This window comes from Lutra lutra, chromosome 7, assembly GCF_902655055.1.
Source record: "Lutra lutra chromosome 7, mLutLut1.2, whole genome shotgun sequence".
NCBI classification, from domain to species: Eukaryota; Metazoa; Chordata; class Mammalia; order Carnivora; family Mustelidae; genus Lutra; species Lutra lutra.
Window position 1 is genome coordinate 108,026,061 of NC_062284.1, and position 17,458 is coordinate 108,043,518.

The window sequence follows — 17,458 nt, forward strand, 5'->3', positions numbered from 1 at the left end:
GGCTCGAACCCAGGACCTGGGATCATGACCTGAGCCGAAGGCAGCGGCTTAACCCACTGAGCCACCCAGGCGTCCCAAAACAGTTGATTTTCTAAAATGAGCCCAAAGATAATTTCTTTGGAAATAATAACCAGGATTGTAGTGGTTTAATGCTTCAAGAACACTGAAATATTCAGGTTTTTAATTCCCTTTGGCAGTATGACCCATCCTGTAGGATTTGATAAATTTAAGATGTGAGAGGACTTAGTTTATGAAGACAACTACCACTATCATTGTTTTCTTTCTTTCTTTCTTTCTTTTTTTTGGTTTGTTTTTTGCTTTTGTTTTGCATTTAGATAATTCAGAGACTTAAAAGTAGAAAGCACAATCTCATCAGAAAGTTATTAGAATATAAGCTCCCTGAGTGCAGGGCTTGTGTCTGTTTTGATCACTGCTGGAGCTTTTAGTTTTGGACATACAGTTAGTATTCATTATTTGTTCTGTGAATGGGTGATGATAGCCACGGGATACCACAGTATCATCTGAAATTTTGTTAAAATGAATTCTTAAGTGGCTGAAGACACCTTTCCAGCCTAGGGATAAAAAGCATCCACGGGCTTTCTGTAGTGGGTAAGTGAAAGAAAACAGTATTAAAGTGTGGAGAAGGTGGAGTTGCATTCCTTATGTGCTTTTATAGTACATGTGATTAACAAAATTTCAATTGTTTATGCTTAGTAAGAGCATTCTTAAATTTATAGAATATGGAAACCTGACTCTTACAGTTTTCCTAGTGTTCATATTGGTATACCTTTTGACCATTCATAAGCCCTTTTATATTATTCAGTGTTTTAACAAAACATCAGGTAGCTTTTTCTTGCCAGGCACTGTGCTGTACACATTGCAGTGAACATAGGGCTTTATAGTCTAATGGGAGAGATAGATGTTAAACAGGTAACTATACACAGTTTAACAAGCTTATAGGGCTTATTAGCAAATATACTAAAGATGAGACTAGCCTGGCAAGTAAGTCGTTTAAGCAAGACAGAAAAATGAAAAGAGTCCTTAAAATTGTGTTAAAGGATTTTCAGAATCATTCAGTCTATCACCCTTAATTACTAATACTTTTTGAATTACAGCCTCTTCTATGGTACTTAGCAAAAAATTATATACTGATTTTATGAAAGGATGTTTTCATTTTTAGTATTTTTTCAAGTTTCTATTTTATTTTATTTTTTTTTAAAGATTTTATTTATTTATTTGACAGACAGAGATCACAAGTAGGCAGAGAGGCAGGCAGAGAGAGAGAGGAGGAAGCAGGCTTCCCGCTGAGCAGAGAGCCCAATTCGGGGCTCGATCCCAGGACGCTGGGATCATAACCTGAGCTGAAGGCAGAGGCCTTAACCCACTGAGCCACCCAGGCGCCCCTCAAGTTTCTGTTTTAATTTCAATTAACATCAAGTATTATATTACTTCTAGGTGTACAATATAGTGATTCAACAATTCCGTGTATCATCTGGTGCTCATCACAAGTTCACTCCTTCATTTTTAGTATTTTTATTATTGCTTATTTCAACAACCTTATACTAATGATTACTGTCATTAATATTGATATTGCTATTGCTTTATTTTTATTAGAAAATAATATATTTTCTTTAGTAATGTTATTGTAAAATGGTTGCTATATTCCAAAAGTATGTGTGTATCTCTTTTAACATAATGACCAGAAGTTTTTTAAAATAAAAGTTGCTTTTAGAGTTAATTTCATTTCCTATTGAGTGGATTCCAGAAATCTAGATCATACAATTTTTCATTTGGAATTAAATCTTGATTTTAGAATCAGCACAAAAGGTAGTCTGTGCTTTTCCTTTATTTGACGAGAAAGAATAATGATAATGTTTATTATGTATGGATGCTCTAACAGTTAAGTTTTAGTAAATAACAAACTTTTTTATAGAAGACTTGAAATTTGCTAAATAAGAAGAGTTAAAGAATATATTTCAAATTATACTTAAAATTATAACCATGTATAATTACCTTGGTTGACATTTCAGTGTAATGGAATCTTATAATATGTAGTTGTTTGCCTGGTTTCTTTCACTTAGCATAAGGTTTTTGAAGTTCACTTATGTTGCAGCACATAAAAATTTTTTTTTTTTTTTTTTCTTTCTTTCTTTCTTTTTTTTTTTTTTTTTTTTTTTTTTTTTACAGCTTTATAAACATATATTTTTATCCCCAGGGGTACAGGTATGCGAATCGCCAGGTTTACACACTTCACAACCATAGCACATACCCTCCCCAATATCCATAACCCCACGCCCTCTCCCAACCCCCTCCCCCCATCAACCCTCAGTTTGTTTTGTGAGATTAAGAGTCACTTATGGTTTGTCTCCCTCCCAATCCCATCTTGTTTCATTTACTCTTCTCCTACCCCCTCAACCCCCCATGTTTCATCTCCTCTCCCTCATATCAGGGAGATCATATGATAGTTGTCTTTCTCCGATTGACTTATTTCGCTAAGCATGATACCCTCTAGTTCCATCCACGTCGTCGCAAATGGCAAGATTTCATTTCTTTTGATGGCTGCATAGTATTCCATTGTGTATATATACCACATCTTCTTTATCCATTCGTCTGTAGATGGACATCTAGGTTCTTTCCATAGTTTGGCTATTGTAGACATTGCTGCTATAAACATTCGGGTGCATGTACCCCTTCGGATCACTATGTTTGTATCTTTAGGGTAAATACCCAGCAGTGCAATTGCAGGGTCATAGGGTAGTTCTATTTTCAACATTTTGAGGAACCTCCATGCTGTTTTCCAGAGTGGTTGCACCAGCTTGCATTCCCACCAACAGTGTAGGAGGGTTCCCCTTTCTCTGCATCCTCGCCAGCATCTGTCATTTCCTGACTTGTTAATTTTAGCCATTCTGACTGGTGTGAGGTGATATCTCATGGTGGTTTTGATTTGTATTTCCCTGATGCCGAGTGATATGGAGCACTTTTTCATGTGTCTGTTAGCCATCTGGATGTCTTCTTTGCAGAAATGTCTGTTCATGTCCTCGGCCCATTTCTTGATTGGATTATTTGTTCTTTGGGTGTTGAGTTTGCTAAGTTCTTTATAGATTTTGGACACTAGCCCTTTATCTGATATGTCATTTGCAAATATCTTCTCCCATTCTGTCAGTTGTCTTTTGGTTTTGTTCACTGTTTCCTTTGCTGTGCAAAAGCTTTTGATCTTGATAAAATCCCAAAAGTTCATTTTTGCCCTTGCTTCCCTTGCCTTTGGTGATGTTCCTAGGAAGATGTTGCTGCGGCTGACGTCGAAGAGGTTGCTGCCTGTGTTCTCCTCGAGGATTTTGATGGATTCCTTTCTCACATTGAGATCCTTCATCCATTTTGAGTCTATTTTCGTGTGTGGTGTAAGGAAATGATCCAATTTCATTTTTCTGCATGTGGCTGTCCAATTTTCCCAACACCATTTATTGAAGAGGCTGTCTTTGTTCCATTGGACATTCTTTCCTGCTTTGTCGAAGATGAGTTGACCATAGAGTTGAGGGTCCATTTCTGGGCTCTCTATTCTGTTCCATTGATCTATGTGTCTGTTTTTGTGCCAGTACCATGCTGTCTTGATGATGACAGCTTTGTAATAGAGCTTGAAGTCCGGAATTGTGATGCCACCAACTTTGGCTTTCTTTTTCCATATTGCTTTGGCTATTCGAGGTCTTTTCTGGTTCCATATAAATTTTAGGATGATTTGTTCCATTTCTTTGAAAAAAATGGATGGTACTTTGATAGGAATTGCATTAAATGTGTAGATTGCTTTAGGTAGCATAGACATTTTCACAATATTTATTCTTCCAATCCAGGAGCATGGAACATTTTTCCATTTCTTTGTGTCTTCCTCAATTTCTTTCATGAGTACTTTATAGTTTTCTGAGTATAGATTCTTAGTCTCTTTGGTTAGGTTTATTCCTAAGTATCTTATAGTTTTGGGTGCAATTGTAAATGGGATGGACTCCTTAATTTCTCTTTCTTCTGTCTTGTTGTTGGTGTAGAGAAATGCAACTGATTTCTGTGCATTGATTTTATATCCTGACACTTTACTGAATTCCTGAACAAGTTCTAGCAGTTTTGGAGTGGAGTCTTTTGGGTTTTCCACATAGAGTATCATATCATCTGCGAAGAGTGATAGTTTGACTTCTTCTTTGCCGATTTGGATGCCTTTAATTTCCTTTTGTTGTCTGATTGCTGAGGCTAGGACTTCTAGTACTATGTTGAATAGCAGTGGTGATAACGGACATCCCTGCCGTGTTCCTGACCTTAGCGGAAAAGCTTTCAGTTTTTCTCCATTGAGAATGATATTTGCGGTGGGTTTTTCATAGATGGCTTTGATAATATTGAGGTATGTGCCGTCTATCCCTACACTTTGAAGAGTTTTGATCAGGAAGGGATGCTGTACTTTGTCAAATGCTTTTTCAGCATCTATGGAGAGTATCATATGGTTCTTGTTCTTTCTTTTATTAATGTGTTGTATCACATTGATTGATTTGCGGATGTTGAACCAGCCTTGCAGCCCTGGAATAAATCCCACTTGGTCGTGGTGAATAATCCTTTTAATGTACTGTTGAATCCTATTGGCTAGTATTTTGGCGAGAATTTTTGCATCTGTGTTCATCAAGGATATTGGTCTGTAGTTCTCTTTTTTGTTGGGATCCTTGTCTGGTTTTGGGATCAAGGTGATGCTGGCCTCATAAAATGAGTTTGGAAGTTTTCCTTCTATTTCTATTTTGTGGAACAGTTTCAGGAGAATAGGAATTAGTTCTTCTTTAAATGTTTGGTAGAATTCCCCCGGGAAGCCGTCTGGCCCTGGGCTTTTGTTTGTTTGGAGATTTTTGATGACTGTTTCAATCTCCTTACTGCTTATGGGTCTGTTCAGGCTTTCTATTTCTTCCTGGTTCAGTTGTGGTAGTTTATATGTCTCTAGGAATGCATCCATTTCTTCCAGATTGTCAAATTTGTTGGCGTAGAGTTGCTCATAGTATGTTCTTATTATTGTCTGTATTTCTTTGGTGTTCGTTGTGATCTCTCCTCTTTCATTCATGATTTTATTTATTTGGGTCCTTTCTCTTTTCTTTTTGATAAGTCTGGCCAGGGGTTTATCAATCTTATTAATTCTTTCAAAGAACCAGCTCCTCGTTTCGTTGATTTGTTCTATTGTTTTTTTGGTTTCTATTTCATTGATTTCTGCTCTGATCTTTATGATTTCTCTTCTCCTGCTGGGTTTAGGGTTTCTTTCTTGTTCTTTCTCCAACTCCTTTAGGTGTAGGGTTAGGTTGTGTACCTGAGATCTTTCTTGTTTCTTGAGAAAGGCTTGTACCGCTATATATTTTCCTCTCAGGACTGCCTTTGTTGTGTCCCACAGATTTTGAACCGTTGTGTTTTCATTATCATTTGTTTCCATAAATTTTTTCAATTCTTCTTTAATTTCCTGGTTGACCCATTCATTCTTTAGAAGGATGCTGTTTAGTCTCCATGTATTTGGGTTCTTTCCAAATTTCCTCTTGTGATTGAGTTCTAGCTTTAGAGCATTGTGGTCTGAAAATATGCAGGGAATGATCCCAATCTTTTGATACCGGTTGAGACTTGATTTAGGACCAAGAATGTGATCTATTCTGGAGAATGTTCCATGTGCACTAGAGAAGAATGTGTATTCTGTTGCTTTGGGATGAAATGTTCTGAATATATCTGTGATGTCCATCTGGTCCAGTGTGTCATTTAAGGCCTTGATTTCCTTGTTGATCTTTTGCTTGGATGATCTGTCCATTTCAGTGAGGGGAGTGTTAAAATCCCCTACTATTATTGTATTCTTGTCGATGTGTTTCTTTGATTTTGTTATTAATTGGTTTATATAGTTGGCTGCTCCCACGTTAGGGGCATAGATATTTAAAATTGTTAGATCTTCTTGTTGGACAGTTCCTTTGAGTATGATATAGTGTCCTTCCTCATCTCTTATTATAGTCTTTGGCTTAAAATCTAATTGATCTGCTATAAGGATTGCCACTCCTGCTTTCTTCTGATGTCCATTAGCATGGTAAATTCTTTTCCACCCCCTCACTTTAAACCTGGAGGTGTCTTCGGATTTAAGATGAGTTTCTTGTAGGCAACATATAGATGGTTTTTGTTTTTTTATCCATTCTGATACCCTGTGTCTTTTGATTGGGGCATTTAGCCCATTAACATTCAGGGTAAGTATTGAGAGATATGAATTTAGTGCCATTGTATTGCCTGTAAGGTGACTGTTATTGTATATTGTCTCTGTTTCTTTCTGATCTACTACTTTGAGGGTCTCTCTTTGCTTAGAGGACCCCTTTCAATATTTCCTGTAGAGCTGGTTTGGTATTTGCAAATTCTTTCAGTTTTTGTTTGTCCTGGAAGCTTTTAATCTCTCCGTCTATTTTCAATGATAGCCTAGCTGGATATAGTATTCTTGGCTGCATGTTTTTCTCATTTAGTACTCTGAATATATCATGCCAGCTCTTTCTGGCCTGCCAGGTCTCTGTAGATAAGTCTGCTGCCAATCTAATATTTTTACCATTGTACGTTACAGACTTCTTTTCCCGGGCTGCTTTCAGGATCTTTTCTTTGTCACTAAGACTTGTCAATTTTACTATTAGGTGACGGGGTGTGGACCTATTCGTATTGATTTTGAGGGGGGTTCTCTGAACCTCCTGAATTTGGATGCTTGTTCCCTTTGCCATATTGGGGAAATTCTCTCTAATAATTCTCTCCAATATACCTTCTGCTCCCCTCTCTGTTTCCTCTTCTTCTGGAATCCCAATTATTCTAATGTTGTTTCGTCTTATGGTGTCACTTATCTCTCGAATTCTCCCCTCGTGGTCCAGTAGCTGTTTGTCCCTCTTTTGCTCAGCTTCTTTATTCTCTGTCATTTGGTCTTCTATATCGCTAATTCTTTCTTCTGCCTCATTTATCCTAGCAGTGAGAGCCTCCATTTTTGATTGCACCTCATTAATAGCTTTTTTGATTTCAACTTGGTTAGATTTTAGTTCTTTTATTTCTCCAGAAAGGGCTTTTATATCTCCTGAGAGGGTTGCTTTAATATCTTCCATGCCTTTTTCAAGCCCGGCTAGAACCTTGAGAATCGTCATTCTGAACTCTATATCTGACATATTACCAATGTCTGTATTGATTAGGTCCCTAGCCTTTGGTACTGCACATAAAAATTTTTTATTCCTTTTGTTGCTGAATGGTATTGAGCATATTTTATTAATATTAGATTATGAGTTAATATTCATACTTTATTGAATATACCTCATTTTCTAACTCATTCACCAGTTGATGGACATGTAGACTGTTTCTACTATTTGGCTACTATGAATAAGGCTGCGAGGAATATCTCATACAAGTCTTTGTGTGGTCGTATGTTTTCATTTCTCTTGGCTAGACACCTGTGAAGTACTAAGTCATAATACATTATTTGTACACTTAAGAAAAACTGCTGAACTGATTTCCAAAGTGGTGGCACCCTTGTACATGCTCATTAGAATGTATAAGGGTTCTAGTTTCTTCACATCCTCAGTAAAACTTTTTATTGTTTGTTTGATTATAATCAATCTAGTGGGTGAAGTAGTATTTCGTTGTGGTTGTAATTTGCATTTTTCTCAGATGTTGATCATCTTTTCATGTACTTATTTGCCATTTGTGTATCATCTTTGGTGAAATGTCCATTAATTCAGCTGTGATAAATCACTAGTGCATCATGTAGTTTGATTTCCTTAATCTGATAATTTGGATAATAAAATACTTACTATCTTGGTGGAAATATCACATTCAGTTACTAATTTGCATCCAGATTTGAGATACTCTTTTGCCTCCAGTCACTTAAAACTGCCAATACTGGGGCACCTGGGTGGCTCAGTTGGTTGGGCATCTGCCTTCAGCTCGGGTCATGATCCCAGGGTCCTGGGATTGAGCCCCACGTTGGGCTTCCTGCTCGGTGGCGAGTCTGCTTCTCCCTTTCCTTCGCTCCTCCCTCTGCATATGTGCGCGCGCTCTCTCTTTCCCAAATCTTATTAAAAAACAAAAAAACCCCCAACACTTTCCTTATAGTACTTGCATGACATTTTGTCTGTTGCTGACTTAATTTTAATTTTAATTATGTCAATGATTGCCCTGTAAGTTCTTTCCCAGCTTTAGATTTGAGAAATTTGACATCTCTCTCACACCAAGTTTTTTTTGGGAAAGATCGATTGACCGTTACAAAGCTCAGTTGTGCATCATTTATGAACTTTGTTTTTATCATTCTCATGGTAAACAGAATTACCACTGAGTGATGTTTAATGTTCTCTAAATGCCATATATTTTTTAAAAGATTTTATTTATTTATTTGAGAGAGAATGAGTGAGAGAGAGCATGAGAGAGGAGAAGGTCAGAGGGAGAAGCAGACTCCCCAAGGAGCTGGGAGCACGATGCGGGACTTGATCCCGGAAGTCCGGGATCATGACCTGAGCTGAAGGCAGTCGCTCAACCAACTGAGCCACCCAGGCGCCCTCTAAGTGCCATAATTTAAAAAAAATCCTTTTGAGCCTGTGTTCTTTTGACCAAATCTAAGTTATTAGAATTTGTATAAAAATTTATCTTGATCTAGGGTTTACTTATTAAGATCAAACTTTTAAATTGAGCAACCATCACTATATTATCTAAAAATAAGATATTAAAAATTATATGGTAGAACCCATACTGGACAGGAATTAGGAGATTTGACTCTTACTACATGACTTTTGGAAAATTTATATTTTAAATGGTTCTTTTTTCATAAAATAAGGAAGTTAGGGGAAAAGAACACAGGCTTTAGAATCTAACAGAAATGGCTTCTAATTCTCAACCTGCCATTAATACAGAGTGACCTTGCCAAGTCACATATATAAACTCCTGTTCCTTATCTGTAAGGTAGGAGTAATAGTATTTATCTCATAAAACTGTTATGAATACTAATGAAATAATGCATAAAAAGTCCTTAGACCAGTGCTGGGCACTGAGTAAATAATGTTAACTGTTATTATATCAGGTGATCTTTTATGTGCCCACAAACTTGCAAAAAGATTTTGCATTATATGATTTCTTAACTTTAGTAACTTGGGTTTTATTGTTGGTATTTAGTGAACGATCACTTTAGTATGTTTCCACTATAATGGCTTAAGAGAGTCTATCTTTTTGAATATTATTTTCTCTGGAAAGTATTCTAGTTCTTGAAAATACCCATTGTGTATCATCTTTTCTAGGCCTTGCATGATTTATAAAATGCAAATGAAGTAATTTAGTAGGACTCTAAATTTTCCTCCTTTAATTCTTGTAATTTTTCTTTTTCATCCCCCCCCCAACCTAACAATGTGAATTTTTATATCATAATATTCTGGAATTTTTATATCATAATGGCAGGAGAATTTAGTACTTGGCAGCTTATGAAGAAGACACTTTGAAACAGGAATGTCAAAATGTCACTCAAAATAACCGGCTTAGGCAGTCCTTTTCTTAACCTATATAACCCCCTGTGCTCAGTTTCATTGTTCACAGACTGGATTTCTGTGAGATAGTATAAGATTTAGCTTGACAGTCTGATGTTTATTTAGAAAAGCTGTGAAACATATGGAGGTTAAGGGTTAACATAATGTTAACAGAGTTTTCTAGGTATTTCACTTCTTTTTTTCCTGTGTATTACTCTAGCCAGGTAAATGAGTAAATAGAATATCTAAAACCCATTTTAAAAAAATTGTGATAAAATATGTATGAAATAAATTTTACCATTTTAACTCTTTTTAAGGATATGGTTCTTTTTTTTTTTTTTAAAGATTTATTTATTTGAGAGAGAATGAGCAAGAAGGGAAGAGTGAGTGACAATCTCAAGCAGACTCCATGCTTAGCTGGAGCCCAACATGGGGCTCTATCTCAGGACCATGAGATCATGACCTGAGCTGAAACCAAGAGTCAAATGATTGACTGACTCCACCATCTAGGGCCCCCAAGTATATGGTTCTTGATATCAAATACATTCATATTGTAGCATATTCATCTCCAGACCTTTTCAGTCTTTTCCAACTACAACTCTATACCTATTAAATACTAACACCCCATCCCCTTCTTGCCTCACCCTAGCTTCTGGCAACCACCATTCTACTTTCTGTTTCTATGAGTTTGACTACGCTAGCAACCTCAGGTAATTGGAATCATATAATGTTTGTCTTTTTGTAAGTGGCTTTTTTCACTTAGCATATTTTTAAGATTCACCTATGTTTTAACATGTGTCAAAATTTCTTCCTTTTTAAGGCTAAATAATATTCCATTGTGTGTATATGTCACATTTGGTCTATTCATTCATCCATCCATGGACACATGGGTTGCTCCTGTGGCTACTGTGAATTATGATGCTATGAACATGGGTGTACAAATATTTGTTCTATTCTTGCTTTTACTACTTTTGTGTATGTACCCAAGAATGGAATTTTTGGCTCGAATGGTAATTCTATAGTTAATATTTTGAGGAATCATGATCCTGTTTTCTATAGTGGCTGTGCCATTTTACATTCCCATCAGCAATGCACATTCGTTCCAATTTCTGTACACCCTTGCCAAAACTTGTTATTTTCTGTGGTTTTATTTGTTTGTTTGTTTTGGATAATAGCCATCCTAAATAGTCATGGGTGTTAAGTGGCATATCATTGTGGTTTTGATTTGCATTTTCTTAATGACCAGTGTTGTTAAGCATCTTTTCATGTGCTTAATGGCAGTTTGTATATCTTTGGGGGGAATGTCTATTCAAGTCCTTTGTCAATGTTTGATGAAGGACTTTTGAAGTCACCTTGTCAGGGAAGTTATTAATACATGACAATGAACTAGCTAGGGTGATGCTAAATGGGATTAAAACTTGTTGAAGAGAAAAACCGCAAGTCAGATGCAAACATTGTCATGTTCCTCACTGCCTCAGTTGCACTTTATCACTTTTAAGTCATGGTTTTTATTTGTTAATTTTTGTAAATAAAAGAGAAAAATGTACTGTATTAGTAATTTAGGGGAAAAGGAAACTAAGGGAGGTAACAACAGAAATAAACTAGAAAATGGTGGAATAAATAACTAGAGGAGCTAGTTTTTATTAAAAAGTTAGGAAATCAAGAACTTGAACACTATACAAAGATAAAGAACAGAACTAGACATAGAATCTGAAAACATGGACAATATAAAAAATAGGGATTTTTGAAAACTGGAATCCATGCTCAGAAAAAAAAAAGAATCTATGCTCACATGTATGATAAACCTCAGTTTAATGATGTTATATGGCTGAATGGCATTTTATTTTGTATGTGTGTAATCAAATACAGTGCTTTTCTTTTGGTTATTCAGTAATTATTTGTTTTCAGAAAAATCCTAGATGTTTCATTCAATTTAGTTTATAGCACAAAATCCCCAGTGTGTGTATGTAAGTAGCTATCATATACACATTTTTGGTAAGTAACCTTGATTTCATTGTAAAGACTTAAGAGAGTGGATGTTTATGTGGCAAAATTTTGTGGAGGAGAATTTCATTAGTGTTTTTCCCTAATTAGGGCTTTCAAGAAAACACTGATTTTACCAAAACTCTCAGAGCTGTGTAATTAAGTAGGAAAATGTGAGGATGGACTGAGCTTTTCTATTTGCTGAATTCTACCATTGATGTTGAATAGCTATATTCTTTAAGGCTAAATTTGAATTTAATGATGGATTTGGTTTTCTTCTTTTATTCTTATTTATTTATTTTTAAGATTTATTTTCTTATTTGAGAGAGTGCGTGAGAGAGAGAGAGAGAACACACAAGCCTGGGGAGAGGCAGTAGGAGAGGGAGAAGCAGACTCCCCACTGAGCAGGGAGCCCGATGTGGGGCTCCATCCCTGAGATCATGACCTGAGCTGAAGGCAGCTGCTTAACCAACTGAGCCACCCAAGCCCCCCAGTTTTCTTTCAAATTATATGTAAATTACTATAAACTATAAAATGTGGATTTCAGTAATATAATGAATTGTACCCATGAATTGGCAGACTTCATGGATAATATTTTTAAATTTTATTTCTTTTTAAAATTACTCTACACCTAGTATGGGGCTCAACCTCAGGACCCTGAGATCAACACTTGTGTGCTCCACTGGCTGAGCCTGCAAGACCTCCCCATGGATATTTTTATTTTTTATTTTAAATTTTTAAAAAAATATATTTATTTATTTTAGAGTAGGGGAAGGTCAGAGGGAGAGGGAGAGAGTTCTAAGCAGATTCCACGCTGAGCAGGGAGCCGACTCAGGGCTCAGTTCCAGGATCCTGAGATCACAATGTGAGTGGAAACCAAGAGTCCAATGCTTAACTGACTGTGCCACCTAGGTGTCCCAGGATAATATTTTTAAAGTGAGGAAGGAGTTTTGTCTGCAAAGATGTAGTAATATGGAAGTATTATTAAAAGGTATTGCTTTCCTTCATTTTTCTAACAGGGTCAGCATATTTCATTAGCACCTATTCAAAAGCTTGAAGAAGCTCTATATGAATACCAACCACTGCAGATAGAGACATGTGGACCACAAGTTCCTGAGCTTGAGATGTTAGGAAGACTTGGGTAAGTGTCTAGGAACTTCTCTTTGAGGGACTAATGTTTAAGGCTTATCTGTTAGTATTTAAGTTTATTTAAGTTTAAGTTATACTTTAAAAAAAATTCTTAGATTTTTGAAGTTTAGAACTTTAATCTTTTGTGAAAAATGAATGCCTAATAGTAAGTGTACACATTTTTTGTATGTTTTGTTAGGTCTTTTAAGATTAAGATTGGTTTATATTAGTTCTTTTTAATAATGTTGTTGGCAGCCATATTTTTTTTTTTTAAATTTGAAGATTTTATTTATTTATTTGACAGACAGAGATCACAAGTAGGCAGAGAGGCAGGCAGAGAGAGAGAGGGAAGCAGGCTCCCCGCTGAGCAGAGAGCCCGATGTGGGACTCGATCCCAGGACCCCGAGACCATGAGCTGAGCCGAAGGCAGTGGCTTAACCCACTGAGCCACCCAGGCGCCCCAGTTGGCAGCCATATTGAAGTAACTGTTCATTTTCAGCTTACTCTGTAATTTTTTAAAAATAGGAGCTTAATTTAGTCATTAGTAAGCCTGTAAAAATATGAGAGTTGACTTTGCCATGAAAAAGAGTAGATTTATTCATTGTCTGTTATTTACAGTATAACTATATTTATGAGAAATGAGCTACAAAATTTTTTAGTCAAAGGCATAATGTATGGCTGGCCCAGTGGCTCAAAAGCCATATTATATGCATCTGTTTTGGAAATGAACCTGGGATGGTGACTCTTTTGAGCGATGGAGAAGATCACAGTCTGTCTCAGGGAAGCAGGTGGGTGTCTATAGTGTACTTAAAAAGTGTAGGCCAGACTTCATTGGGGAACAATTCATGTCTTAGTCTGGTATCTCAAGTTAAAGTTTTGAATGAAAAGATGATCTAGAAACCATTGCTTCTTAACAAAGTAAAATAGTGTAAAGAATATAATGTGAAAAAGAAATAATGGGTACAGTGAAACAAGTCATTAAAAAGTAATTTAAAAAGCACCCTAGCAGCAAAAACAAGATAGATAAATAATAAAACCTATATACCAAAAAGCCCCCCAAAACCAAAACAACAACAAAAAAACTGTATGCATCTTCAGTACCAAAATCTTGAACATGACTCTCAGTATTATACATATGCAACTGGAGCCTCCAAGTTCATGACTATTAAAATGATAGATAATTTACTAATCTGTATTTAGTAGATCTTATTTTCTTTAGTTCTATATTCTCTTAAGGTCCTGCATCTTCCAAACATGAAGCTAAGGAGATGTGAAACAAAACCTAAAAACCCGTTTAAGTCTGAAATAACAGATTTACTAAATAATTTGTGTTAAGTGCTAAAATTGAAACTCGAGATAGACAATATAGGGTTTCATGATGTAAAAAGTTATTAGTGTTAAAGACGTTGGTTTCTTATCTCTTATTGGGTTAACAAGAGCCAGAATTCTAGATCTTTAAAATAAGTTTTCTTAAAATCTTTACTTTTATTTTAGTGAAGACAAAGTATTTAAAATAGTATTCCTTTGTTACAGGGTTTTTCATTTTCTAATAGTTTTGTCATCAAAATTACATTTGAAAGATTATGGAAATGGGCATGCGTAATAACAGTGCACAAGTAAAATGTGTGACAACAGTTAGTGCCAAGGATAGAAGAGGAAATAACTTGTTGTAATGTTCTTACAGTGTACATGAAGTGGCATAGTTGTATCTGGAAATAGATTGTAATAAGTTAAAGATGTTTAATGTTAACCCTCTAGCAACTACAAAAAATGTGAAAAAAAAAAAAAAAGAGGGACGGTCAATTAGTCTGTAGCAGAGAAAAATTATGAAATTATAAAAAATATTAATGAAAAGGAGAACAGGAAGAGAGGGTGACAAAAATAAAGAAATGAAGCAATTAAGAAATAACATGGTAGTAGATTTAGTCTTAACTCTGTAATTACATTGCATAGAAATGTTCTAAACAGCACTATCCAATACAACTTTCTGAAATGATAGAAATAGTTTAGGTTTATGCTGTCATGTATAGTAGCCCTCACTTTCATGTTTCTGCTGAGCACTTGAATATGTCTAGTGCAGTTGAAGAACTGAATTTTATATTTTATTCAGTTTAGTTTAAATAACCATGTATGATGAGTGGCTCCTATATTGGAAAGTACAGATCTGAATATTCTAAATAATAAGCAGAGATTGCCAGATTATACCAAAAATAAGATTTATTATATGTTTTCTATAAGGAACTGGCATTATATTTAAAAATAGAGTTTCTCTGAACTTTCCAAGTTTCTCTGTACTTGGATCTGTAATTTGTTGTTTTTATTTTGTAAATATCTCAACCATTATTTCTTCACAGATTTTTTTTTCATCAAAGGAATTCTTTTTGATCTTGCTATTTTTATATCTAGCATTTCCATATCATTCCTTTTTATAATTTTCATCTCGTTTCTGAAATTCCCTGTTTATACATGTTCTCTATCTTTTCCTCCCTAGGTTTTTTAACTTTAAAGTGCTTCTTTGATATCCAACATCTCTTGGTCTGGTTCTGTTGATTAGTTTATGTCATGATGATAGATTTATTTTTCCTGATTTCTTGTATTTATTATAATTATTGTTTGAGTATTGGATATTCTGTGTGACAGAACAGCAGAAACTGAGATTTATACCCTGAAATATTTATGTCCTTTTTTTCTGTCAGGGCATTAGGATAGGGAATTGAGTATTAAGTAGATAGTTTGATTTTAGTTTGGGTTTTGTTGTTGTTCCAGTTGTTGCTCATAGGCTTCAACCTCTTCCAGATAGTCTCTTGCCACTTTGTACCTAGTATGAGGCTTGGAGTGCTGGAGGGATCTTTTCAGTCTTGCTCCAGTCTCAGTTTTCAGCAATAGGCTCTGGCCACCTGAGCCACATAAGCGTTCTCTCTTGGTGCTCCTCCCCAGCAACAGACTGCTTTTTCCTTTTGGAGTTAGTTTTGTGATGGGAACAAGGGGATTTCTTGGTTCTCCCGTTCCAGCTTTTAGCCTTAGGAGGTCTTGCATGCTAGAACCTCAGGGTAGTGCTTTCTTGGTGTATCTGTCTCTTTCCTAGAGGCGAACAACTTTTGTTTCTTATTTTGGAGAGCAGGCAGGTTTGCTTTTCCTCTCCCAGCCCCACAACTGAACTCTCTTATGTTGGTAGGCATGGGAGGTGTTGGCTGTAAGACAGTTTTCTGTACCCCTCCCGCCCCGCCCACTTTGCATCATTGTGTTAGCATAGGTAAGAATTGGTTTCTTCCCTTTCCTCAGTAGCTGTAAGGCTTTTGTCTGTGTCAGTATAGAGTTGAGGAGGGTGACAGAAGGTTTTCTACTTTTCCCCCAGTGGCTGCCAACCTTTGCCTTTCCCAGCAGTTGAGTCCTGGCTGTTTGTTTGTTCTTAAGTTCATTTCCTCTTGTATTTAGTGTTCTGTTATTGCCAAATTTTATTGGGTCTTTTCAGTGGTATATCCCCCTTATCTTCCTCTTTTAATCTGCTACGGTGGTGCTGTTGCTATAATATATGTGTGTGTATTTAACTAACTCTTAGAAATTTGTATGAAATAGATGTAGCTTGATTGCTTTTTTCCCAACAATTTTGAGGAAATTGTTAAATTTAATAAACGTTGGCAACTCTTCTGATTGTTTGGACCCCTTTTTGGTTTCCTTTTGCCTTTACCATTATGATTTAGATTTTAAAATGTAGGGTAAGTGTCCTTTAGATAAGATATAACCATAGCATTTGTACTTTTCCCAAGGTTTTTATGCATGAAATCTTATTTGAACCTAAATAAAGGAGGCTGGATTGTGTGTGTGTGTGTGTGTGTGTGTGTGTGTGTGTGTGTGTGTTGGTGGGTGGGGGACTTTCATTAACCATTGAGTATTTAGAATACAGTTAGTTCCAGAATTTTTTTTTTTTTAAGATTTTATTTATTTATTTGAGAGAGAGAACACATGTGCATATGCACTGGGGTTGGTAGGGGGCTCCCTGGCAGAGGGAGAAGGAGAGGCAGACTCCCCACCAAGTGGCAGGACTCCATCCCAGGACGTGGAGATCAGGACCTGAGCCAAAGACACACTTAACTGACTGAGCCATGTAGGTGCCCCCAGAATTTCTCGAAGTAGACTTTTGCTTTTCTCAGCAGAAACTATACGTATATTCTGTACCCACAATAGTTACAAGGGCAAATTGTTCTGATTTCAAATAAACATGTATGTTTAAGTTAATAAACCTTGATGGTAATCGTTTCTTTTAGCCATTCGTGGCTAAGCAGTGCAGGAATTTCTAGATCATCAACATTGATATTAGAATTGCTAAAGAAACTTTTTCCTGATTTAGAACTATTTATCTACCGAGATAGAATTCATCCCACATCTCTTTAGCCTTCTACCTTGAGAAAGGAATTGTATTCGATACAGACAGCTTTAGTGTTTGGAGCTTGGATCAGCTCAAGCAGTCTTTTTGGTGATGTTCTGACCTCATACTGAAACACCTGCTAAAATAAATTCTAAATTGATTTCTTATACTATTAGTTCATGTTCTCTTCTGGAATTATTATTTGAAGCTATATGCTATCTTATTTTTTCTTATTAAACTTTATAAATCTAAGGATATATCTTTACCTAATACAACTTTCAGAAACATTTAGAGAGAAACTGAAGAATTTGTTCTGTGAAGTGACTTCTTAAAGAATGATTTATATCCTCAAAGGTGTTGCTTTTAGGGTAGAAGGAATATAAATTTAAATTGACTAAAGTAATAATAATTACACATCTGTCCTAAAAGTTGTTCATGTCTTGCATTTAAATATGCCCCATTTATCCCTTTATGGCGAGAT

The 17,458-nt window shown here is 35.9% G+C and overlaps 1 protein-coding gene across 3 annotated transcripts in view; it reads left to right on the top strand.

The window, feature by feature from the left end:
• The window catches only part of MNAT1 (MNAT1 component of CDK activating kinase), a 221,264-nt gene that overhangs the window by 132,992 nt on the left and 70,814 nt on the right, over positions 1 to 17,458 (top strand). For 2 of the 3 annotated variants that reach the window (XM_047738909.1, XM_047738907.1), the window contains exon 7: positions 12,503 to 12,624. The exons of the other annotated variant lie outside the window; for it this stretch is intronic. In XM_047738909.1, the coding sequence (XP_047594865.1) occupies positions 12,503 to 12,624 (122 nt within the window). The remainder of the gene's footprint in view (positions 1 to 12,502; positions 12,625 to 17,458) is intronic. 3 annotated transcript variants of the gene reach the window in all.